General features: G+C 41.0%; 1 protein-coding gene across 1 annotated transcript in view; it reads right to left on the reverse strand.

Moving 5' to 3' along the window:
- The window catches only part of LOC117420789 (polypeptide N-acetylgalactosaminyltransferase-like 6), a 411,476-nt gene that overhangs the window by 294,620 nt on the left and 89,156 nt on the right, over positions 1-27,700 (reverse strand). The window contains exon 3 of the mRNA XM_034034425.2: positions 6,889-6,997. Within this exon, the coding sequence (XP_033890316.1) occupies positions 6,889-6,997 (109 nt within the window). The remainder of the gene's footprint in view (positions 1-6,888; positions 6,998-27,700) is intronic.

Consider the following 27,700-nt stretch of genomic DNA (forward strand, 5'->3'; position numbering starts at 1 on the left):
ATAAATCACTTCCCTGAATAGGTCTGTATTTAGATTGATTGCAGATGCACTTAAACACACTATAAATGTCACGAGTATTACAACTAATGTGTGTCAGATAATGAACAACAGCATATGAAGCAAGTATCTTGTGTATTTTACTATTGGATTGTGCTTTTCTTGTTCAGCTTGTATCTTTTTTAGTCTTCACCAACGTTTTACAGGATGATTATCAAATAAATTAGTCACTTGTACTGTTGCCATGGGGGAAAAATTCCTACTTGAACTGAAGGATGTTATTAAAGGTGTTCTGCATACCTGTGAAAAAGCTGCATTCTGCTGGGTTTCCATTTTTTATTTAATTTTTTTAATTTAAATACAGCTGCATCTCGCTTATGTAAAGACCTGCTAAAGTTTAAAGGTGACACAACAGGCAAGGCCCAGTCTGGCTGGTCTCCACAGTGCCTCCGCAGCAAGGGTCGCTGTAGCATGACAAGTTGAAATATCCCCCAATGTTTTTACTTTTTACCCTAAGGGAAAGCTCCCTGTGGGCTTCCATCCAAGGTCAGTAACTCACCCAGCACTCTTCCACAAGATGAATGATGGCCATATTTGGTACAACACAGCTGTTGGCTACAGTGCATTTTATGACCAGAGGTAGTACTGGAGTCGGGTTTTGATTTCCACTTGAACAGTTACAATAATTACAAATTAACATTTCAAAAATAAGTATTTGTCCTTCATTTTATAACACATGAAAGACATTATGGAATTACATCTTGAACGAGCTGCATTATTCACGTGATTATAAACCTTGAACAGGCAACTATGTAAGAACAGGTGCTATGATCCGCCATACCTTTAAAAACTCTCAATCATTAGATTTTGAGTTATACTAATTATATAACTGTTACGGGGTACATCCTGCCCCTGTGCGTATTCTGTGTTATTTTTGTATTATTGTTATTGTTAAATGTATTTTGTTTAAAAATGAGGTATTACTATTTATTGTTGTTTTGTTTGGTAGGGAAGAAGTTAAAAACCTTCCCTGACAGTAATACCTTGTAGAATCTGACTGGCTTCACACTGGCTAATTGTTTGCCAGTTTGAGGACAGCCACATCAATATAAACAGCAGCTGTGTGCTGGAAAGGGGTGGGTGCGTTTTTGGTCTTGTGTGTACTGTGAAGTTACGTATCGTGTTGGAAGGAGATTGCTGAGGAGAAGAAGGAGAACTGTCAGGAGTTTGGTGTTTTGTTTGTGTGCATCCAGACCGCTGTTGCCATCCCGGGAACTGACGCTCTTGAGCCAGTACTGCACCTGGAATCACCGGCGCTACAAGCACCTGCACAGCAACCCAGCACGTTCCTTCTGCAATCTACCCTGTCTGTGCACTACAGATAGCTAGCTGCATCCCAGGAACTGTCGCTATCAAGCCAGTACTCAAACCCAGGAAGCAGCACTATCAACTGCACCTGCACCCGAGCACTGCACTCCGATTCACGAGCTACACTTCACCCCTGGACTTCACTGGACTGTACATCGTGTTTTTGGGTTTGTTTATTTTGGCCACCGTGCCGTTTTGTTCTGTGTGCAAACCTTTTATTTATAATTAAATCCGTGCATCAGCGCTTTATCTCACAGTATTGTTGTCTGTCTATTCCTGGCCACCCGGGTCACAATAACAAACCGACATTTCAATTTCAGTTGTCGCCCGGTACCGTCAATCAGAAAATGTGTAGGTTTAGAGAACATGGTGGTTAAGGGTAAAATGCATGGCAGAAACACTGCTTTATGGTAAAATATGGATGATATGGGGGAGTTGTGGTTTATAAGGGTGTTTTACCAAAATGAGTACCGAAGACATGATAGTTTGTGATGCCAGTTAATAAGTACAGATTACCATGCTCCTGTCAGTTCTAAAGTGATGTATTTTCATTTGACAGCAGTTCAAACAGGGAGCACAGACCTGCAAAAGGGCAGGCTTATTGGAAATATAACAAGAAGATCTAATAGAAATGTAGCATGGGCTATGCCATTAAAAGAACAGTGACAGAACATGTCTAAAGAAAAGACAAGCAATGCAACAAAAAATAGTGTGAGGAAACTGACAGTTCAGTGAGGACCAAGACAAACAGAGATCAAAAGCAAAATTAATAGAACAAGGTTAAGTGACAGGTGAAGACAATAGGTCCAGTGACAAGAGGAGACGTGCCATTGAAAGGACAAGTTAGATTACTATCATCCCTCTCCTCTCCCAGACTAGTAAATTAACCACCCTCTAGTTATACAGTAGGAAGGTACCCTGTAATCCATAATGTTTGTTTGAGTTTAGTGATTCATTAAAAGTACAATGTATTATGTGGACAAGACAATGTATTATGTGGACAAGCCATGACAGTGTGTGCTCTGTGAAACAGCGTGGAGTGGGTAATGCACCCTTTCTCTTTTAAAACCTTTACGTTTATTTTTTGTAAGTTTTATTTACATTTTTTAAGCTTTTTGTATTCTTACTTTGCACTGTAAACATTTGCTAATTATAACACTGAATCTTCAAAACAATTACTTTGTAAGCCTGAGAATTGTTTTTAAATAAAGTCTGAAACACTGTTTATATCATATTTCAATTGGAAGCATCCTTTGCAAATAGTTTTTATTCAAAAATCCACTGACCTAAGGCAAGTTAAAGTTCGGTCCTACGAGGAGAAGGAAGGACAGCATGGTCGGCCGCTTACATATCCTTATCACATTATTGTTGGTCACTTACTGTATAGAGTATGCCAAGCCACGAGCACAAGTCAGATTAGCCCGAGTCTTTTAGACGTGAGATCATGCGGTTCGCTCACGATGTCCCATGTTCGGGCCATTTAGGTAGCGACAAGGCTCGATTTTATAGTATGGGAGTTTTTAGTGAGGTGACGAGATATGCAGTGGAGTGCCCGAAATGCCAGCAAGTAGCGCCGGGACAAGTTCACCCGATCCCGCTGGTCCTACTGCCCCTGATCTCAGTTCCCATTGAACGCATTGCTATGGATATAGTGGGTCCATTGAGCCAGTCAGTACCATTGAGATCCACTAGTGAGCAGCGAGTGCTCGAGAGTTAGTGCAGATTATAACAAGAGTAGAGATTCCAAAATAAATTCTAACTGATCATAGAACAAACTTTATGTCACAATTTTTAAAGGAATTGTATAAATTATTGCAAATTCCGTTTATCACCTGCAGACGGACGGTTTGGTGGAATGTTTTAATCTTTGAAACAGATGCTGAAGCGGTTTGTCAACCAAGAACAGAAACATTGAGCTAAACTCCTCCCCTTCCTGATGTTTAAAGTAAGAGAGACTTAATTATGTTGAGAGACCACCTAGAACTGGTTGGTTGTTTGGCTCGCCAGGAGTAGCAGTACAACAAACAAGCATGGATTCAGACCTTTCGGCCAGGAGATAAGGTACTGCTGCTACTTCCTACTTCACAGTCTAAGTTGTTTGCTAAGTGGCAGGGCCCATATGAGGTGATACGGAGAACTGGTAATCTGAATTATGAAATTAGGCAACCTGATCGCCGAAATAAGACCATATTAACTTGTTAAAACCCTGGAAAGAAAGGGAGGCCCTATTTATATCATGTGACAGTTTAGAACAGGATTTTGGTCCCACTGTCAATCCACCAGCTACACCTAACATTGTGGTGGGGGAACAGTTACTTGTGGATAAGAAGTGCAAGCTCTACCAGTTAGTGGAAAAGTTTGGTGATGTTTTTTCTGACTTGCCCGGTAAAACGAACGTTATTCAACATGCGATTATTACTCCAGCAGATGTCAAGGTTCGAGAGAGACTGTACTGGATCTCAGAACGCTACAGGGGTCCCGTTCTCGAGGAGGTGGAGGATATGCTTGGGCTTGGAGTCACTAAACCTTCCCAGAGCAAGTGGTGCAGTCATATTGTGATGGTGACCAAGAAGGACAGCTCCACTCGGTTCTGTTTGGATTTTAGAAAAGTTAATGCCATCTCCAAATCCGATGTATATCCAATGCCCCGAATGGATGAGCTCCTCGACCGACTTGGTAAGGCACTGTTTGGATCCGATGAAGTGATGCTAGCAGATTCCACTCACTCAGACCTCGAGAGAGAAAACTGCTATCTCTACCACAGACGGTTTGTTTTATTTCAGGACCATGCCCTTTGGGTTTCATGGAGCTCCTGCCACCTTTCAGAGGCTGATGGACCAGGTCTTAGCTCCCCATCATCAGTATGCTGCCACAAACATTGATGATGTGGTGATTTTTAGTTCGACCTGGAAGGAGCATATTATTAGACTTTCAGCTGTCCTACAGTCTCTAAGGGAGGCAGGGCTAACAGCCAAACTGGGCAAGTGTGCATTTGGCAAACAAGACCCAATTTCTTGGCTACATTATGGGAAATGGACGGGTAAAGCCGATCACCTCCAAAGTCCAGGCGCTGGTGGAGACGGCGATCCCGAGAACCAAGTCACAGGTGAGATCACTATTGGGGTTAGCCGGCTATTATCGCCGTTTTATCCCCGAGTATGCCACCATAGTCAACCCACTGGTAGATCTCACCTGAAAGGCTGCTTCAAAATTAGTTAAATGGTTAAGAAGCGCCTCTATCAAGTTCCCACTCTGATTTCACCAAATTTCAGTAAAGAGTTCATCCTTCAGACTGATGCCTCCCAGACTGGTCTGGGGTGGTCCTGTCCCAACAAGTTGACAGAGTAGAACACCCTATCATTTATCTGAGCAGAAAAATGGTTCCTAGGGAGATTAACTACTCCGTCATTGAGGAGGAGTGTCTTGCCATCAAATAGGCTACTCACACTCTTCGCTATTACTTGTTGGGGTGTTCTTTCTCTCTTGTCACTGATCATGCTCCTTTAAGGTGGTTACACATGATGAAGGACAACAATGCCCGGATAACTTGGTGGAACCTGGCGTTGCAACCCTTCCACTATACAGTGAAACATTGTGCGGACAAGGAGCATCAAAACGCTGATTTCTTTTCAAGGGAGTTGACCGAGTGTTCCTTCAGCATCACCCTGAAGGATGAGATATGTGATAAAGAGAGAACGGATCGATGCTGTAAATCTCCCCAGAAAGGGCTCTGTGTAAGGTTGGTAATACACTTCCCCATAGATGAGACAATTCGACAGTGGGCGGAAACAGGAAGTCGGCCACCTTGAAGGAAGCACGTAACTGCACATACGCTAAACAATTCCCATGCGATCAGCTGCGGGCCAGGCAGCGATTGGGTACACCGGGATGCCGGGTTGATTGCAGGGAGGAGTTAGGCAGTACAAAGGGGACGCAGCTGCGTGAGTACAGACCCTTAACCTGTATTGTTTGTTGTTTTTGTTACGTGTGTTCTTTTGTGTTTTATAGGCAAGGCGTGAGCACCCAGAAGCTGTTGCTTCAGAGCCAGCATTCAACCCTGAACACTTCCTTTCAAGGCACAACAAACACGCGCACCACGATCCCCCGGAGTTGAGCATGCACACTTTCATGCACGGAGGATGCAGGATGGACAGACCTTTTGTTATTGTAATTATTATTTCGGGTTTGCAAGCCTACCGTGTACCCCCCAATACCACTGCTGGTAGAGGGGCGGTTTCTTTTGTTTGTTTAATAAAATAATAAAAGGGAGAAATTGCTGTCTGGACATTCGCTTTGTTCCCCACATCACTTGCACCTGTCGACACCAGCCATGAACATTTGTGAATCATATGGAATGCTAGAAAAGCAAGCTCTATTTTGATTGCATAAACACCATTTGCACCACAACATTTCTGCGAACAATGCTTTATTCTCTGGGGTATAACTCTTTTAAAGCCGAATACATAATTCTAAAAATTGTATGAAGACACAGCAAAATCACATTCTCTGCACATCAGATAAGAAAAGTCTGATCAGCTGTTACAGCTGTGAAGAAACAGTTTTAATAACTCAATAAATAAGAGCAGACAATAATATTTAGCTGTGCCTCTTCTGTGAAGCATGTTTCAGCTCATGTAATATTTATTTGCATTCTATATACTGCATTTGTAGATAGTACACCACTTATCTATTCAGGACTACTGATGTGCTGATGAAGCATGGGCGGTGAGTGCGGTAAAACAGACAATGCTTTGCATTTATTATTCTGTCTTGGAGGAAAATGATAGTTATACAGTTATAGTACTTTGTGGATAAAAAGCAAAATATAGACAAGAAGATGCACATAGATTGCAGTTTCAGGTCTGTAGACCCTGTGACATACTCTTTTTTTAATAGCAAGCCACAGTATTTTTTAAATACATAATAATAGTATCTTTATTTTTATATAGCCCCTTTCATAGTGGACCACCATTACAAATTGCTTTACAGAGGTAGGCTGTGAACTGAGCATTATATGCAGAGTCACTTACGAAAGAAAGGTCACCACAAGACACACATGGAGACTAATTGTGTGTCTTGTGGTGACCTTTCTAGTGAATGATCACCTGATATGAAATTCTAACAAATGATAATGATTTGGTAATGAATAAGTAATACCTTTGACGTGGCCAGTAAGAAGGTAATTTAGCTTTTCCTTTGTGTGCACTAATCTTTAACATTAAACACTGCTAATGTGTCTGGAAATGCAGCACACAGATGAATTGTCAAAAAATCTGTTATTAAGGGTACTAAACACACTGATTGAATAAAATGATCCCTAGGTGCAAGAGTCATGCAGCTATTGGACATTTCTTTTAGCTCACTAGATTTATTTTAAAATTAAAAATGTGATTTTATTTAAGGTGCAGTCAAGAACTCTATGCCAAACAGTACTTTATTCTTTAAATGTTTTGTTTTTAAAATTCTATGCTGAGATTTTGGGCAAATAGGACTGTGCACATCTGATAAACATATTTCACATACCTGCACGCATTTCATCTTTTCTGATGCTTTCATAATCATGCCAATCTTTTCTTCTTAAGCCATCAGTCCATGTGTAAATGTGTCCTTCACTCAAGCCTAAAGGAAATTCCTAAGAAAAATGCAAATGCAAGCATTATATTGTATTCCCTGATAAAGATGAAAGGAGACATTTTTGCAATTACATACAGTATTTAGGAAAATATGAATAATGCATTCTGAATATTGTTTAAATTTTGTTGCCCACTTTATCCACATTCAGAATGTTAAGAGTTTTCTCTACTATTAAATGCATTCAGGATTTAATAATCTTCTAGATTTCAAATATGTGTATAACTGTTCTTAAATGATAATGTAAAAAGCAAGAGATACATACCACTAAGAACCAACACACTAAAAACCAACATACATAATAATAAAAAAGACACAGATTTTGCTGTCCTAAATAACTCAATTTGTGAGTATCCTACATCATGGTATTACAGTCTTTTATTGTCACATGATGTTATAACCTTCTGCTTCCAACATGGAAAGCCATTATAGTTTAAGTTTTCAGCTTTAATGTGCACACAAACCCTTCTTGATAGAGATTAATGATAAAAATGGCTATTTGTAATATTAGCATAAAGGAGTGCTAAATTTCTGTCCTCTTATTAGCATTGGCAACATTATTGCTGTGCCCCATTGTCTCCTGTTGGAGATGAGTTAGTTATTTTCTTGGATATGCTACTTCAGTTTGGAATATGCCTGGTACCTAATGACTTCATGTGCTGTTCAGTCGTGTAACCTCAATCCAATGGTAAAGTTGCAATCACACCATTTAGTAATTAGAGGTGCTGTAACTAAACAGGTTTTAAAGCATAGCACTCCTTTAAATGATTATTTCTGCCTTAAAAATAAGGGGTCTATTTTTGCGATATTAACAATGTGGATATAAATTATCCCACTTATTAAAATTACTTCACTCATTAAAAATACAGTGAAATGAGATTATATATTATATATATATATATATATATATATATATATATATATATATATATATATATATATACAGTGCCTTGCATAAGTATTCACCCCCCTTGGACTTTTCCACATTTTGAAGTGTTACAACCTGGAATTAAAATGGATTTAATTAGGATTTTTTGTCACTGATCTACACAAAATAGTCCATAATGTCGAAGTGGGGAAAAAAATCTACATATTTTTCAAAATTCTTTACAAATAAAAAACTGGAAAGTCTTGATTGCATAAGTATTTACCCCCTTTGTTGTGACACCCCTAAATAAGCCCTGGTGCAACCAATTGCCTTCAGAAGTCACATAATTAGTTGAATGGAGTCCACCTGTGTGCAATTAAAGTGTGACATGATCTCAGATTAAATACACCTGAAGACCAAGGAGCTATCAAAACAAGTCCAGGATAAAGTTCTGGAGAAGCACCAATCAGGGTTGGGTTATAAAAAAAATATCCCAAACTTTGAACATCCCCTGGAGCACTGTTAAATCCATTATTAAAAAATGGAAAGAATATGGAACAACTGCAACTCTGCCTAGAGAAGGCCGTCCACCAAAACTCAGTGACCAGGTAAGGAAGGCATTAGTCAGAGAAGCAACCAAGAGGCCAATGGTAACTCTAAAGGAGCTGGAGAGATCCACAGCTGAGATGAGAGAAACCGTCCATGGGACAACTATAACCCGGACGCTCCACAAAGCTGGGCTTTATGGAAGAGTGGCGAGAAGAAAGCCATTGCTGAAAAAAAACCATATCAAATCCCATTTGGATTTTGCCAAAAGGCATGTGGGAGACACAGCAAACATGTGGAAAAAAGGTTCTCTGGTCTGATGAGACCAAAATTGAACTTTTTGGCCTTAGCGCAAAACGCTAAGTGTGGCGCAAAGCCAACACTGCTCATCACCTTGAGAACACCATCCCCACGGTGAAGCATGGTGGTGGCAGCATCATGTTATGGGGATGCTTTTCATCGGCAGGGACTGGGAAACTGGTCAGGATTGAGGGCAAGATGGATGGAGCCAAATACAGGGAAATTCTAGAGGAAAACCTGTTTCAGTCTGCAAGAGACCTGGGACTGGTGCGGAGGTTCACCTTCCAGCAGGACAATGACCCTAAACACACAGCCAAAGCTACACTGGAGTGGTTTAAAAACAAGAACCTGAATGTCTTAGAATGGCCCAGTCAAAGCCCAGACCTCAATCCGATTGAGAATCTGTGGCAAGACTTGAAAATTGCTGTTCACCAACGGTCCCCATCCAACTTGCCAGAGCTTAAGCAATTTTGCCAAGAAGAATGGGCAAAAATTGCAGGATCCAGATGTGCAAAGCTGGTAGAGACTTACCCAAAAAGACTCACAGCTGTAATTGCTACCAAAGGTGCGTCTACCTTTTGTTTAATTAACATTTGTGTCACAATAAAAAATATTTTGCACCTTCAAAGTGTTAAGTATGTTGTGTAAATCAAATGGTAAATATCCAAATTAAATCCATTTTAATTCCAGGTTGTAACACTACAAAATGTGGAAAAGTCCAAGGGGGGTGAATACTTATGCAAGGCACTGTATATATATATATTCCTGTTGCAACCTGGGATTAAGTAGTCTAGTTACTCTAAAATGCTAATCAGTAAACACATTCACCTCTACAGCACCTCTCCTTTCCGTTTCACAATTTTCATGATGTGCTACATTAAAATGTGTTCACACATGATACACTTCTACTGCATACGTGATTATTGTGAATTAGTTTCTGCATTATGAATGGGTTTTCACTTTTCTGTTTTGCTGTGAAAATGTTTACTGAAGCCATAATAAAAATAAGTTGGCTTGCTGTAACCAACACAGCCCATAATTTTAAACCTGCCCAAATGGTGTATGTTTTTTAACAATGTGCATATCCTGCTACTCTACATGTACATTTTTTAATACGTAAATGTAACACACAATGAAGAAAACAGCACATTTTTAATAAACATAGGGAACAACAACGATAGGTTACGGATGTAACCCCAGTTCCCTGAAAGCGAAGACAACCAACAACAATACTTTTGGGATATGCCTGTCACAGGTCAGGTATTTACTGAGCATTTTATGTCAGAGCTGCTGATAGGCCACTCCGGGGAGTGACGTCCTCGGTCCTGCCTACCGAGGGATTAAGTAGTCACTCTTTTGCATCAAACCTGCAAATGCGAGTGATGCAATCTCACAAGGTTTGTTGGTCATCTTCTCTTTCAGGGAACCAGGGTTACATCCATGACCTATCGTTCCCTTTCAATTCAAAGACGACCAACAACAATACTTTTGGGAAAGTATATCAAAGCCGTCGCGAGGGAGCATGAGCGGACAGCAGATGAGGGACGTCTCGTTACCCCCAAACTAATCTTTGTGGTGTAAGCGTGCAACCTCAAGGACCCTTGTGCCTAATAAAGGCATAGAGGGATCTACCACATTGAGTCGGTTGAACCTGGTGAATGTATGCAGAGTAGCCCAGCTAGCCACAGTACAGGTATCAGTCAATGAGGCACCTCTAAAGAGGGCCCATGATCTAGCCACTCCTCTGGTAGAATGCACAGCCACCCTCCCAGGTGGGGGTAGGCTGGCATTAGTAAATGTAGTCAAAACTGTGTCCACAATCCAGTGGGACAGTCGCTGCTTCGAGAGGGCTTGACCCAGGGTCCTTTCACCATGGCAGACAAAGAGCTGGTCAGACTGACGTAGTGCTCTCATCCTATCCACATAACATCTCAATGCCTTAACCGGGCAGAGGAAATTCAATCTCCGATCCTGTTTCCATCATCCCAAACATGCATACAGGAACTGTCCACTTACAAAGCCTGTAGCTCACTAACCCGCTTAGCGGAGGTGATGGCTAACAAAAAGGCTGTCTTCATAGAGAGATATTTCAACTCTATGGAATGTATAGGCTCAAACAGTGCCTTAGTGAGAGCCTCCAATACCATATCTAGACTCCACTCGAGGAGGACGTCCTTCCTAGGGGACATAGCCGCCGAGCACCCTTTAAAAAATGGATTGCCAGAATATGAGTGCCTGAGTCAATGGGGACATGGCATGCAGATATAGCTTCTAGGTACACTTTCAGCATAGAGGGGGACCTACCCACCTCCAGTAGATCTAGGATAAACTGTAAAATAGTTGCTATAGGGCAATAGATGGGATCATGACCTCTGGTCATACACCATTTTTGAAAATACCTCCACCTGTAGGCATACAGAGCTCTTGTGGAGGAGGCCCTAGCATTCCGCAGTGCACTGACGACCGCGTCTAAGAGCCCTAAGACGCACAGTTGGAGTCCAGAGAGTTCTGAGTGCCAGAGAGTGCCTCTTGCCTGACTGAGGAGATCCATGCGCAGCGGGATCTCCCAGGGCTGGCCTTGCAGCAGCTGGCAAATATTTGCAAACCAGATTCTCCTGGGTAGCTGGGGTCCACCAGGAAAACTGTCGCCTCTTTTCTCCAAACTTTCTCTAGGAAGGCCAGGAGGAACATTATTGGTGAGAATGCGTATAAAAGCATTATGGGCCACTCGTGCGCTAGGGCTTCGACGCCTAGTGGACCGCCGCAGCAGTGGAGGGAGAACCATAGTGTGTCGTCTCTGCCATGGCAAAGAGATCGACTCGGGCCCTCCCAAACAGTTCCCAAATGCCCTCTACCACCTGAGGATGGAGTCGCCATTGTGACGGGTGAGGACCCTCCCTAGAGAGGAGGTTCGCCACCCAATTCACCACTCTGGAGCACTGGGAGGAAAGACTGTGCATGGGTTATACTCTGTGATGAGCTGGAAGGCAGGTGGAGGAGGAGGGTGTGGGGCTCCCAACACTGCAGAGGGCTCAGCTGAGCTAGCTGAGGAAGCCGCTCCCGTAAACTCTGGAGGCGTGATGCATCCCCAAGCACTTGACACACAGGAGGTGTTTGTCCTGTGGGGGAAGCATCCCTCCACAGGATGTGCAAGGGTGGAACTTCGACATTGCGATTCTCGGAGCGTAAGCACTCGGGGAGCACCGATGCACCGAGGGGCTGAAGCACTGAAGCTCTGCGGCACTGAGGCACCGAGGTTACCTATGCAGGGAGCGTTTGAGTGCCGAGGGCGTTGAAGCACCAAAGCATCAAAGCTCTGGGACCGAAAAACACAGAAGCACTGAGGTACTGAGGCTCTGAGACACTGAAGCACTGAGGGCACTGAGGGTATCGATGCAGGGAGGGCCTGTGCACCGAAGGCGCCGAAGCACCGAGGCGTCGAGGTGCTGGAGGACCGACAGTGTCGAAGCACCGATGCACCGAGGCTCTGAGGCACTGAAGCACCGAGGGCACTGAGGGTATCGATGCAGGGAAGCACCTGTGCACCGAAGGCGTCTGGAGCACCTAGGGCGCTGAAGCACAGAGGCGTCGAGGCTCTAAGATACCAATGCACCAATGCAGGGTGCGTCTAAGCACCGAGGGTGCTGAAGTGCGGAGGCAACTAGGGCGCCGAAGCACAGAGGCTCTGAGGCACAAAGACACAGAGGGTGCCAAGGCTCTGAGGCACCAAGGGCACTGAAGGCACGAGCACTGAGGTTACTGGGCCGGGTGTCTAGTCTGCACTGCATGCAGTCACACAACCGATGCAGCGAGCAGCGGTATGGAGCACTGCCTTCAGACAGTATTAGTCTGGACCGCGTGGCTTACAGCGACGTGGAGCACAGCCTTCAGACAGTATACAGAAAAAAAGACAGAAAGAGAGATTTTTTTTTTAACCTACACACTGAGTGGATGGGCAAGGTCAGCCCAGCGGCGTCGACTCAACAGCGGGTGCGGCAGAGCTGGGCCACGGTGGAGAAAGCGTCTCTCTTTTCTCTCTTTGTTATTATTATTATTATGTTATTTTTTTTAGCTGCAAAAAGCAGAGGAAAAACACAGACAGCAGATGCTGTAGGTTAGAAAGCAGACTACAGTCACCGAGCGATGTAGGCTGTTAAAAGTAAAGAACGTTTTTTTGTTGTTGTTTTTAAACGGAGCGCAGTTGCGCAGCGTTTACCTCAGTCCTCAGAAGCTGAGTTTCTGATTCTGGTGAAGTGGCAAGCCGACTTCCAGCAATAAATTGCAATGGAATTTGCAGAAAAACTTGACGTGAGAGCTCCTTTAACAAATAAACAATCACACAACTGGAGAGGTTAGGTATACCTACCTTACCTACCTGATTGTGAAAAGCAAAAGAGAACGTGATCTCCGCGGAGTGACTACTTAATACCTCGGTAGGCGGGACTGAGGATGTCACTCCCCGGAGGGGCCTATTGGCAGCTCTGACATAAATTGCTCAGTAAATACCTGACCTGTGGTAGACATATACCAAAAGTATTGTTGTTGGCCATCTTCAAATTGAAAGGGAACATTTCCTAACTATCCACCCGTCATCTAAACTTATGAAATATTGCAGCAAAATTAATTTTAAAGTGACTGTAGCAAACAAAATAATTACATCCATTTTCCATTCCATTTACATCCATTCACTATATAGGTCTCAAATGTGCATTTTTTTAAAAGAAACTCGTTTTTGCAACATGCATTTTCATTTTAAAACATGGTATCTGATACTACACTAGGTTAAATAAATGTCTGTTTCCAAGTATTACTTTCAGATTGTCTTGTACTTCCTTGCTTATTTCACCCATAGAGTGAAACTGTCCCTGGCCCTTCCTTGTGTGAAAAGTTTTATTGGTCTAATTTTGCTTTAGAAACAAATGAGCTGGAACAGAAAATAACACTTAGGATCAGCTACTAAACACAATGATTGTACAATGCAAATGTTTCAAAGCAGGTGCACTGGAGCTGGGGGGTGGCAGTGGACCATGGTCCCCTCACTTTTTGACAAAAGAAACATGTGCACAATGGAAAAAGGCACTTGTATAGCACACAATGTTTAGCTGTGGTTACCCCCTGTACCCTACATAACAGCGAGGTGCTAATTATATCATGGAAGAACCTACCTTACTATCTGGATGTCTAATGCTACTGCTGAGAGCAGCTTTTTGTGCCTTCAACGGCTGAAAACATACCTACAATCATCCATGGCTGTATTTGCAACCAAGGCTGTATTTATTTCACAGTTATCAGGGATTTCACGACTGTGAAATTTATCTTTATATTCAGCAAACGTTTGCCTTACTGAAGCACTACCGGTTACACTAAATTTATTAACCTGGCAGCTGGTTTTGTTTGCATCAATGAAAAAGACACCAGCTGCATCGAAGATCAGACATATTTTTGCTAAAGATTGCCTTGTCCAGTACAGAAAATTCACATGTCTTGTTATTTTTACATTTATTTATGTTTTTATTTATATTTTTGATAATTCACTGATGGTGAAATGTGTCTTATATATCAGCCATTTAGCATTTACTGTTTTTCAGGTAAACATTTAAATATGTAGGAACATTTGTTGTATAATAACTATAGAGGAAATGATCAATTTTTAATGTGTCAACACATTTTTTTTTTTTTGCTTTAATACATAGTTTAATTGTGAAATATCTTGAAATACCTATTTTAGACAGTGAAATAAGAATTTTTTTACCGTGAAGAAAATACTGCCCTAGACATATCTGAACAGAGTTTAAACCACCTCTTTCTCCATATTCTGAAACATCTGACTGATTCTATAGATCTTATAAATGCTTTATGTAACTTTTGTGTTGCCAGTGACACACACAGTAAGTTTTATGGAGGTATCTGAAAAACGTACAATCTAATGTTAATGTTAAATTGTACATAAAGGCGTTATGTACAGGTAGCATTGTCAAAGCCTGTATACTGCAGTTTACTAATAGGCTGTGCCTCTGTCAGTAACAACCAGTTCTGAACAGCAGAGTATATTGTTTCAAGCACTGCGGTGCAGCTGTTTCAAAGCAGCATTGGTCTTACTACACAGATCTGTTTTTTTTTTCTTTCCTTTGGATAATAAAACCTTATTCTCAATATTTACGTAACAAAGCCATTTTAGATATGTTCATATACATTGGTAATACAAGTAACAAAGGGATTTTACAAGACTAACAGAGGAATGGTTTGAATATGACATGTGGTTTGAAGGCACTAAATTGCATTCAGAACCAACTTCCATTACCTTAATGGGCAGCAGTGTTGAGTAGTGGTTAGGGCTCTGGACTCTTGACCGGAGGGTTGTGGGTTCAATCCCTGGTAGGGGACACTGCTGCTGTACCCTTGAGCAAGGTACTTTACCTAAATTGCTCCAGTAAAAACCCAACTGTATAAATGGGTAATTGTATGTAAAAATAATGTGATATCTTGTAACAATTGTAAGTCGCCCTGGATAAGGGCGTCTGCTAAGAAATAAATAATAATAATAGTGCCGTGCTTGAACTTGTCTTTCTCAAGAAAGTTCACACACATTCTTCTTATCTAGCCATGACCTTGTAGCATGCGCAAGCATTACTGTAATACTGCTTTCATGCTCTACTAGTAATTGTAGAAAACATCATCCCTTCTCAAAATGGAACTGCTTTATTATAGGAGCCATGAGGAAGGTATATAGTTTTCAGTATGTGAATTACATTTAGTTGTAGTCGTAGTAAAACGGGTATCATTATTATATAATACTACTAATACAAATACAGCAATAAATCATTTTACATTTATTGTTGTGTTCACTTGCTACAGTTTTCATGTTATAAAATCAATTCAATTTACTGTGGATAGTAATTTAAAGTTAGTGCGAGAAAAGCTATTGAATGCTGCCTGAAACGGTGATTAATAACTCTGAAGGCTGTTTAATACCCCCATTCTGAACTGGGGAATTAGACAGAATGACCTTGCATGTCAGTTCCAAGCAGTGGTAGTCATACAGCCTAATTTCTCTAATGAGACCAGTTATGGGATTGAGAATTAGTAGCCCTTTGGGGGATCAGCCTTAATGACATTGAATTTATACACCAACTGCTTTCTGCATGAGCCTAATCAGATGCCATTTCAAAAGATTGATTCTTGTAAAGATGTAGCCATTAATTGTTTTCAAAGGACAGCATTGTAATGACATACCCAAAGGTTCCCAGAAATACTTTTTAATTAGATGTGCTACGTGTTCATCAAGATGAAATACTTTGTTCTGCTTTTATTGAGCAAAAAATGAATGGCAAATTAGAAAAATTATTCTTAGTGTAACATGCAAAGCCATACACACTTAAAAGCAAAAAAACTACTTCTAAGATCCACACTTGCTTATTCCTGGTACCAAAACAACTCTTGGTAAAGGTCACTGTCATTAGTCTCGCCAAGCATCACTTGTACGCAGGCAGAAAAAAAAATGAATAGTAGTCCAAGTTTTTTAAAGCTATATGGTGGTTCATGGGTGTTAAGAAACAGCCTATACCCATTAAAGTAAAAATTCTGGGTTGCTACCTGGGATTATAGAAACAGCAAAGATAAAAGGGATAAACTATTTTTATGACTATAGTTTGGCCAAACTACAGTAAAGAATCTAAGGGCCTAATTCACTAAATGGTGGTAAATTGTCAGGGGGAAGCCACACTGTGCGCAAGCAACGGTAGCTCTATTCACTAAGCTAATTATATGCATAAATAAAGTGAGCTAAATGATTCATTTGCAAGTTGTCACATTGCACAGAATTATGAATGAGGTTTACACACACTTTATTATAGTATATACAGGGTGATTAGAAAGTAAGTTTACCACATCAACTATGGTATTGTAGCGCCCAGTGCGCTGGCATGGTTCAAGCAGAGGCAACAGGCAGGATTCAGGAATAATGGTTGCTCTTTATTAACTTCTGCGCATGCACTTACAGTAGGACTGACAAGTGCTAGAACTAGGCAGTGACAGAGACACACACACACACAGAAACAAGAGGGGAAGGCCACCCCTGAATGGAGACAGCCAACTGAGGGTGCCCACGGCAACATTGAGAAACACACGGTAGGGGAGACAAGGGGACACAACAGACAACAGAAGCATGAAAGGCAACCAAACACATTCAATAACTAATATTTAATAAACATCAACAACAAGGACAGTGCGGTGTGCTCGACCACACGGCATTCTGGGACACCACTGCACAGTTCCCTGTCAGTCCTGCAGACGGCAGCAGCAGGCGCGCTACAGTATGTTGGTGTGGTAAACTTACTTTATAATCACACTCTATGTAAAGAAAGGTGCTAAAGAAAAGGTAAACATGGTTTTGAGTTTGTCACAATGACAGCGACCACAGAGGACAGATTGAGGAATCTAAAGTTTACAGACCAGGAACTAAATGTATTAGCAGAAGAAGTGGTGGGCAATTATGAAAGGCTTTTTGGTGCTGAATCAGCAAGAACATTAAATTCAATGAAACATTAAGAACAAAATAAATGCACTCCGTAGGAGGAGGGCGGGGGACTTGTCCCAAATCACATTCAATCGCTGGCTTAGAGTGTGACCTGTAAATGCTCAGCATTTCAGAATAGTTTTTGAGTTACTGTTGCATATAATGAAGTTTAAAACCAGAACAGTTTTTTTAAAATAATAATAACAATAACAGAAATGCAACAATCATAGAGTGATCCTCTGGATTTCAGTTTCATTTTCATTTAGCATTTCTACTTTGTTAATCATGTATTTTGTTAACTTCAGGGCTTTCGATGTTTATATGTTGCCATTTTTAACTACATGTTCATACTTTGTTACACCACTCTGAAATTTAAGATTTTGAAAATATTATGACCATGGAATTCATTAAAATTGACCTTGAATTTGGTAGGGCCCTACATATAATGAAAAAAAAGTAATACTAAGTAAGATACAGAAAGCTCAATTGATGTTCAATAAGGCAAATAGATAGTAAGAAGTATAGTAGAAATATAGTAAATAAAGTATATGCTGTAGTTATATATATCAATATTGATTGTGGCAGACTAGGGGGAAGAGGAGAGAAAAATGTAGTCCAGGAGGTTTTTTCTAGGGAGTCTCCAGTCTGTGTGAAGAGACCTGTGTGGTTTATCAAAAGGTACAGTGTAAACCTTTTTGTTTGTGTGTGTTTATAATGTTTGGTTTTTTTGTTTATTTTTAATCGGTAAAAGGCTTAGCCATCCGATTTTAGTTAGGTTCTAAAGAAAAATAAGTTTTTAAGGGGCTACGAACCTTAAATTAAGTGAAATCTTTCACATTTGGTAGCAGCGGTACCAAGCCCTACGGACCCAGCACAGACTTAAAAAATAAATAAATAAATAAATAAATAAATAAATATGACTGCCTGCAGCGAGAAAGCAACCAGCAATGGAGGCTAAAGCTAGGGTTGCCCACACGGGAACCGAAGGTACCCAAACCAGAGGTGTCAGAGCTGCAGTGGTGTGATCGCACCATCCGTCGCTTTTTGAGCGAAAGTGGGCTCCATGGAAGAAGACCCAGGAGGACACCACTTTTGAAAGAAAAACATAAAAAAGCCAGACTGGAATTTGCTAAAATGCATATTGACAAGCCACAATCCTTCTGGGAGAATGTCCTTTGGACAGATGAGTCAAAACTGGAGCTTTTTGGCAAGTCACATCAGCTCTATGTTCACAGACGAAAAAATGAAGCTTTCAAAGAAAAGAACACTGTACCTACAGTGAAACATGGAGGAGGCTCGATTATGTTTTGGGGCTGCTTTGCTGCGCCTGGCACAGGGTGCCTTGAATCTGTGCAGGCACAATGAAATCTCAAGACTATCAAGGCATTCTGGAGCGAAACGTACTGCCCAGTGTTAGAAAGCTCTGTCTCAGTCGCAGGTCATGGGTCCTCCAACAGGATAATGACCCAAAACACACAGCTAAAAGCACCCAAGAATGGATAAGAACAAAACATTGGACTATCCTGAAGTGGCCTTCTATGAGTCCTGATCTGAATCCTATCGAACATCTATGGAAAGAGCTGAAACTTGCAGTCTGGAGAAGGCACCCATCAAACCTGAGACAGCTAGAGCAGTTTGCTCAGGAAGAGTGGGCCAAACTACCTGTTAACAGGTGCAGAAGTCTCACTGAGAGCTACAGAAAACGTTTGATTGCAGTGATTGCCTCTAAAGGTTGTGCAACAAAATATTAGGTTAGTGGTCCCATCATTTTTGTCCATGCCATTTTCATTTGTTTTCTTATTTACAATATTATGTTGAATAAAAAATCAAAAGCAAAGTCTGATTTCTATTAAATATGGAATAAACAATGGTGGATGCCAATTACTTTTGTCAGTTTCAAGTTATTTCAGAGAAAAATGTGCATTCTTCGTTTTTTGTGGAGGGGTACCAACAAATTTGAGCACATCTGTATATATGTATATATATATATATATATATATATATATATATATATATATATATGTATGTGTGTGTGTGTGTGTGTATATATATATATATATATATATATATATATATATATACAGTACTGTGCAAAAGTTTTAGGCAGGTGTGAAAAAATACTGTAAAGTAAGAATGCTTTCAAAAATAGACATGTTAATAGTTTATATTTATCAATTAACAAAATGCAAAGTGAGTGAACAGAAGAAAAATCTACATCAAATCAATATTTGGTGTGACCACCCTTTGCCTTCAAAACAGCATCAATTCTTCTAGGTACACTTGCACACAGTTTTTGAAGGAACTCGGCAGGTAGGTTTGCCCAAACAACTTGGAGAACTAACCACAGTTCTTCTGTGGATTTAGGCAGCCTCATTTGCTTCTCTCTCTTCATGTAATCCCAGACAGACTCGATGATGTTGAGATCAGGGCTCTGTGGGGGCCATACCATCACTTCCAGGACTCCTTGTTCTTCTTTACGCTGAAGATAGTTCTTGATGACTTTCGCTGTATGTTTGGGGTCGTTGTCATGCTGCAGAATAAATTTGGGGCCAATCAGATGCCTCCCTGATGGTATTGCATGATGGATAAGTATCTGCCTGTACTTCTCAGCATTGAGGAGACCATTAATTCTGACCAAATCCCCAACTCCATTTGCAAAAATGCAGCCCCAAACTTGCAAGGAACCTCCACCATGCTTCACTGTTGCCTGCAGACACTCATTCGTGTACCGCTCTCCAGCCCTTCGGCGAACAAACTGCCTTCTGCTACAGCCAAATATTCCAAATTTGACTCATCAGTCCAGAGCACCTGCTGCCATTTTTCTGCACCCCAGTTCCTGTGTTTTCGTGCATAGTTGAGTCGCTTGGCCTTGTTTCCACGTCAGAGGTATGGCTTTTTGGCCGCAAGTCTTCCATGAAGGCCACTTCTGACCAGACTTCTCCGGACAGTAGATGGGTGTACCAGGGTCCCACTGTTTTCTGCCAATTCTGAGCTGATGGCACTGCTGGACATCTTCCGATTGCGAAGGGAAGTAAGCATGATGTGTCTTTCATCTGCTGCAGTAAGTTTCCTTGGCCAACCACTGCATCTACGGTCCTCAACATTGCCCGTTTCTTTGTGCTTCTTCAAAAGAGCTTGGACAGCACATCTGGAAACCCCTGTCTGCCTTGAAATTTCTGCCTGGGAGAGACCTTGCTGATGCAGTATAACTACCTTGTGTCTTGTTGCTGTGCTCAGTCTTGCCATGGTGTATGACTTTTGACAGTAAACTGTCTTCAGCAACCTCACCTTGTTAGCTGAGTTTGGCTGTTCCTCACCCAGTTTTATTCCTCCTACACAGCTGTTTCTGTTTCAGTTAATGATTGTGTTTCAACCTACATATTGAATTGATGATCATTAGCACCTGTTTGGTATAATTGTTTAATCATACACCTGACTATATGCCTACAAAATCCCTGACTTTGTGCAAGTGTACCTAGAAGAATTGATGCTGTTTTGAAGGCAAAGGGTGGTCACACCAAATATGGATTTGATTTATATTTTTCTTCTGTTCACTCACTTTGCATTTAGTTAATTGATAAATATAATCTATTAACATGTCTATTTTTGAAAGCATTCTTACTTTACATCATTTTTTCACACCTGCCTAAAACTTTTGCACAGTACTGTATATACTTATTTTTTTAAGAGGGAATCCATCTTCTTATATTAAAAGTCAGATTTTCAGTAATTGACAGCACCAGGGAATTTCCAGTGAAAAGAAACTGACTGTGATTACATAGTTGTCCTCTGATGCAACAATGAATTATTAGTCAGTTCTAACAGCTGGCTGGTACCTGTGATGAATTTGTAACTCAGTATGGCCCAGAAGGGATTAGTAAGGTACAGCAGCATTACATGTACTGCATGCCGCCGTGTTTGATTTTTACATTAACCTCAGGCCCTGGAGAGCCCTGCCTGATACAGTACAACACACTTGGAAGATCCACCTTCTCCAGAGAAAGATTCAACATCTGGTTAAATTACAGAGAGCACAAGAGGCAATAAGTGTAATAATTACCGACGCTCGCCAAGTTTGAAGACTGTACTGTCTGGTATTCCATAGTCACATATCCATGCCTGTAATCTGATTCATTCTCGGCTCTGAAGCTTCATTTCTTTATTTACATTTACTACAAACTCATTATTGCTTCACAGACTGTCAAATGCTTCTAGCAGTGTCCGCATCTTGCAAAATGTTCCATTTGCTTGGCAAAAAACATGCTATGTTATATGTTTGGATTATCTGGTGGTGGTGTGTATGATATATTTTGAGGGTGGCTGTAAACTCTTTGAAGATATCTGTCTTTAGAGGACTACTTTTTGGAACTGTCTGATTAACAGAATGTGAGGCAGAACACAGGGTTTCCACTGTATATATATATATATATATATATATATATATATATATATATATATATATATATATATGGCATCTCTATAACCCCAAAAACATCAATATGGCAGTCATACAGTATTAAGTCAGATGTCATTGTCATAGTCACGGACACATTTAGCATAGTGTTTATATAACCTTGCAAATATAAAGTCAGTACCTCAAAAGGTACAGTTCAGGTGTAAAAAAATGTTTTTAAAACATGCTTTTCCAGTACACATTAGATAGCACTGACAGATAGCTTCTGAGAGTTTAAACATTAATAAAAAAAAGAATTAGTTGAAACAAAAATGTACTGTTGGCTCCACCAGAGAACACCTTGACAATCAACCTAATTACAGGAATATTATTGTTGACTGCAAATCATAACAGACTAAAATCTCTTAACTAGTATGGGTATGCAGAATTCTGTACCAGGAAGAATAACACAGCACACCCTTTTTAACAAGGGAGAAAATCCCAATCTATGGATAAGCGTAATTATAATTTAATTATTGTTCAACCTTTAGACAAAGATGGACAGAGGATTTGGAATGAAGTTTTTTGAAAAGACAAGTGCTGTTCCATCAGGTTTCAGCATGTGGAATCTGAACAGCATGGGACTAACATTTCAGTGCCATTATTGAATCTTTTAGTGCATTTTGATCTTACCTCTTACATTCAGCCTGGGCTATGAAATAACCCAATTTGCACCACAGTTCTCAGCTATCAAACCTTTCAAAACGGCACTGTGAATACACATTCACCACCATCTTTATTTTACATATAATAGACCTATTTCAAGAAACGCATAAAATATGTGAATGCTATCTGATATATTGCCAGATGTATTCCTTTACTGGTAATTTTAACAACAGATTTACTTGGTGACATTTTGTCCACTGTCACATTTAATTAGACAGAGCACATAAAAGCCCATTATACTTGTGTAATACAAATTAATGAACATACAGAAAACAGTACAACATTTTGGCAACCTAACCTATCTTGAAATACAATAATTAAAAGGACAATGCAGAATGCAAAAATATGTGTTTATTTTAATTAGCTTATCGCACTGAATTAATTTCATTTTATTGCAGAAACAAAAAACAAACAAAGATGGTTGATTGTCATTTCTGGTCAACAGTCAACTATTGGGCAGGAAAATAGTATACTATTTACAAAATACCCATATTTTCTATTTGTATTTTAAATACAAACTATTTCTATTTCAAGTTTTTTAGAATGGAGAACTATTTTGAAAACAGTATTTGTTTATATATATATATATATATATATATATATATATATATATATATATATTACATACTGTATATATACACACATACATACAAGGCTCGAAGATAACGTACATTTGGTAGCATTTTGCTACCAAAAACTCTTAATTTGCTACTAGTTTTTTTTATGCAGTAGCATTTTTCTGATACCTTACGCTGCGTTTATATGACCGACCCTGAGTGAACACGTACATAATTACTGGTACTATTGATTTATTTATTTATTTTTCTTTAAACACGTACATTATTAGTATCTTTCATAAAGCAAGAAAACATTGCTAATAGAGCTTCCCTGTAGATGACTGGGGTTTGTACCGTCCCATGATGTAGATACGCGCAAGGCACACACTGCAATTTGTATTGTTTGGACAGTGGAGTACACATACCTACAGTACCAGAACAACGTGGATACAATTTTAAGGTATGAAATAATTGTTAAAAACATTACAATTTTATAAGATAACAAACAATGACCTTACAGGATATTATGTTTATTCAACATCTATAAAATGCTAATTTATTCTGTCATGAAGAATGTTGGCTCCGGTTTTGTTATAATATTAACCCTTGTTTCACGCTAAAAATGAACACATAATAAATAAATAAAAAAAGTATTACTTCATCAAAATTTTGAGTACGAAAAAAAAGGAGCAAAGGCCGTGGGAGACCTCAGGGCCCCCAAATAGTGGATAACAGCCGACGGGCAGAGCAACTTTTTAGAGAATTGGGGTTAGATGACAAAGGTTTTACATTTGATGAGAGAAGGATGGTTAAAGACACCCTCACCCAGAACTTGTAGGTTTTTAGCTTTGGTGCTCATGACTTGGGGAGGACGCATCTGTTTTATCATTCTAGCGATGTTGGGTCTTACCGACCAATTACCGACCAAGTGGAGACCCAGCTGACTGAAATGTTAGATGGCGGGGTAGTTCAACCGTCTTGCAGTTCGTGGGCTGCCCCTGTAGTCTTGGTCCGTAAAAAGGATGGAAGCTTGTGCTTTCACTTTAATTACAGAAGGCTGAATGAGGTCACGGTTATGCACGTGTACCCTCTCCCCAGGATTGACGACACCTTGGACACCTTGGCAGCAGCGCAGTGGTTCTCAACGCTTGACCTTGCCTGTGGATACTGGCAGGTAGAAGTTCATCCGGAAGACCAACCCAAGACTGCCTTTACCACTTGTCAAGGTCGGTTCGAGTTCAATGTGTTGCCTTTTGGACTTTGCAATGCTCTGGGAACGTTCTAGCGGCTGATGGAACTCGTGCTGGCTGATTTACGGTGGACCACCTGCTTGGTGTACCTTGATGATATGATCATGTTTGGCAAGACTTTTGAAGAACACCTCTCCCAGTAGGGGGAAGTGTTGACCAAACTAAAAGATGCCAATTTAAAAGTGAAACCAAGCATATGTAATTTATTTTCCTTCCAAGTGCAATAGGTCATGTTATTTCAAGAGAAGGGATTTTGACTGACCCTGTGAAGATTGAGACTGTGAAGTCTTGACCAGTGCCAACTACTTACAGAAGTACAGAGCTTTGTAGGGTTGGCATCCTATTATCGACGGTTTGTGGCAGACTTTGCTGCAAACGCAAGCCCCCTGCAGAACCGGGATTGCCAAACTGCATTTGAAGATCTGAAGCAACAACTGACCCAGGCTCCGATATTGGCCTACCTTGATCTGTCCAAGGAATTCACCTTGGACACTGATGCTAGTAACACAGGCATTGGAGCAGTGCTGTCTCAGAAAGGGGACAAGGAATGAGTGATTGCTTATGCCAGCCGTGCTCTGACTAGAGCAGAGACGAATTATGCCACCACGAAAAAAGAACTACTGGCTGTAGTGATGTTTACCCAGTATTTTAAACATTTCTTACTGGGAAGACCATTCATCCTACAGACCGACCATGCATCTCTGAGACAGTTGCATAATTTCAAGCATGCTGAAGGTCGGATTGCTCGATGGCTGGAACAACTTGCCCCATTCCAGTACCAATTGGTCCTCCGCCTAGGGAGACTGCATAAAAATGCAGATGCCCTGTCAAGACATCCGGTGGAGGCAGCACCATTTCCAGTACCAGAAGAGTTCCAGGTACGTGTACTACAAGAAGAGGGAGTAGAGGGAGAGCTGAAGCAGACTCAACGTGAAGATCCTGTCCTAGATCGGCTGATCCAGTGGAAGAATAGAGACCCTGAAGATGTGCCTCCTGAGTTGTGACAAGATCCTGAGCTAAGATGGTTCTGGGGGATTTGGGGACAGCTGACGTTATGAGATGGAGTACTGATTTTGTGTCTGGGAGACCCTGAAAATTTGGCCACTGAGGGCCAGGTCATTCTATCCCAGGTTATTAGTACCAAATGTTTTAAATAATGCGATAACAGGTGGGCATTTTGGTAAAGCAAAATTGAAAGAGAAGGTTAGAGCTTGGTTCTGTTGGCCTAGTTGGACCAAAGATATAGAGGAATGGTGTCGTCAATGTGAAACCTTTGCAAATTTTAAAACTATAGGAACTACCCCTAGAGCACCACTCTGTCCCATTACTGCCTCTCACCCCTTTGAGAAAGTGGCCATAAATCTAATGGGTCCCCTTCCTGTGACACCCGCAGGCAATAAGTATATTGTAGTCATTATGGACTACTTTTCCAAATGGTCTGAGGCTTAATATGGAAGCAGCGACAGTCACAAAGGTGTTGGTGGAACAATTCATCCTTCGTTTTGGAGTGCCTAAGACACTGCATACCGACCAAGACCTAGATCGACACCTTATCATCCTCAGTCCGATGGACTTGTGGAAAGATTAAATCAGACTCTAGGAACCATGATGTCAATGTTTGTAGATGCTAATGAGAGGAATTGGGACGAGCTGCTTCCTTATGTTATGTTTGCCTATCGGAGCAGCATACAAGCTAGTACTAAATTCACCCCATATCGCGTCCTGTTTGGTGGGAGATTGTTATGCCTGTGGATTTTGCTAATGATACTTACAAATAAGTTACGGTCGGTTAATGCAGCAGTCCAGGCACACCAGAATAAAGCGTCCGGGAAGCAGAAGTCTTTTTATGACTTGCAGATAAGTCACCACCCCTATGCTGTAGGAGAAAGGGTCTGGGTGAAGGACACTGATAGGAAGATGTGCAAAGTTCCAACAGCATTTCAATGGACCCTATACAATAACAGATACAATTTCAGTCCTGCATTATAATCATTTAAAGCCTTGACTCAGCAGCTCTGTTACAGATCGGGCTCAATGAGAGCAGCAAAGACCAAGAGGCCATGTACCACAGAGATCGAGAGACAGTACCTCGCAGAGACTGCACTTTCCTGACCAGAGGTACCCCCCAGCATGGTGGGTCCAGCAGAGGAGGTCAGTAACACGTGCAGCAACTATGCCAGCCGTGGAGAGGACTGCAGCAGTATCCGGCCCGGAGGTCCCTAGAGCTACATGACCTGGTCTGGAGGACAGCCATGGAGGGTTTCCTGATCCAGTTCCAGGATGACCTCAGAGGGAATGCCAGCCACCGAGATGGCATCAGGACATGTCTGCAAAACTCTATTCAGACGCGGGACGCGTCCTATCCACGGGGAGAGGCAGTGTAATGAATTTAGCTCCCCACCCATGATTGTTTAAGTGACTCACCTGCAAAATGTAATGGGAATCATTAGCGGCTAATAAAATGAGGCTGCCGTGACTGACCTGGGGAATTTTTGCTGTGGACTGATTGCTGCAGGCTGGTCGCTGCAGTCTGGCTGCTGTAGGCGAGCGAGAACGAGAGTGAGAGTTTGGAATAACCCTGTTTCGAGGCTGATTGTGGTCAAGCTTCGGAACTGCGTGGATTGAGTGTGTACGAGCTAGGACCGCAGTTATATTGAAGAAAAGTGTACTGGACTTTTCCTTGGAGCTAAAGGACTGTTGATTGCTGCCGTTTTGGGCTGCTGGGAGCCAACTGGAAAGAGACTGTTCAGAGCCTTCAATGTGTTGATACATGAAGATTGGTAAAATGAACTTTCTTTTGCTTCTAGCAGTGTCCTTCTTAAATCGATCTGTGTGTATGTATGTATATTGTTTTAACTATTGTATTCATTATTGTATTACTGTTAGTTCTTTTTAGAGGGTGGGTTGTATCCAGAATTAGGCTGTGCTTTAATATCAGGGGAGGGATATTGTTGGTGGGTGTTTTTAGAGCTGTATGTACATGCTTTAGAAGGGTAGAGTTGTCTTGCTTTTATTATTTGTGTTTTAGAGGTTACATGGTGTAGTTTATTTTACTTTCACGAGTGGCACAATTTTGATGTTGTTTCTACTGAGTTACTTTTTGTTATTTTGTTTGTTTATTGTCTAACATTTTAGATCTGTAGATTTGAATTGTTCCCTGTCCCCTTCTAAAAAACATGGAGGCTATATTTCCCCGCTTAGGATCTCCTCCCCCTTTCTAATACTGCTATACTTATTCTAACATTGTTAGAATTGCCTAGTCTGTATTTTTATGGGGATACTGTTAATTGTGTGTTGCAATAAACTTAGTTTTTTTATAATTATGACTTCTGCTCCCGGACTCTTCTGTGTTTGACCCAGTGCTTTCCCCCTCTCATTTTAATATCTGCCCAAGCATACCTAAATTTAACCCCCGGACCTTCTGGGATATCAAAGGTGGTGGCAGCGGCTAAGCTACCCAAACCCAACGTTTGTTAACCTGAGGTGTGGGTTCGCTAAAGTTATACAAACTATAACTTACTCACCTAGCTAACTAATGTCACTGTTTAA

Source organism: Acipenser ruthenus, chromosome 1, assembly GCF_902713425.1.
Source record: "Acipenser ruthenus chromosome 1, fAciRut3.2 maternal haplotype, whole genome shotgun sequence".
In the NCBI taxonomy this organism is placed as follows: Eukaryota; Metazoa; Chordata; class Actinopteri; order Acipenseriformes; family Acipenseridae; genus Acipenser; species Acipenser ruthenus.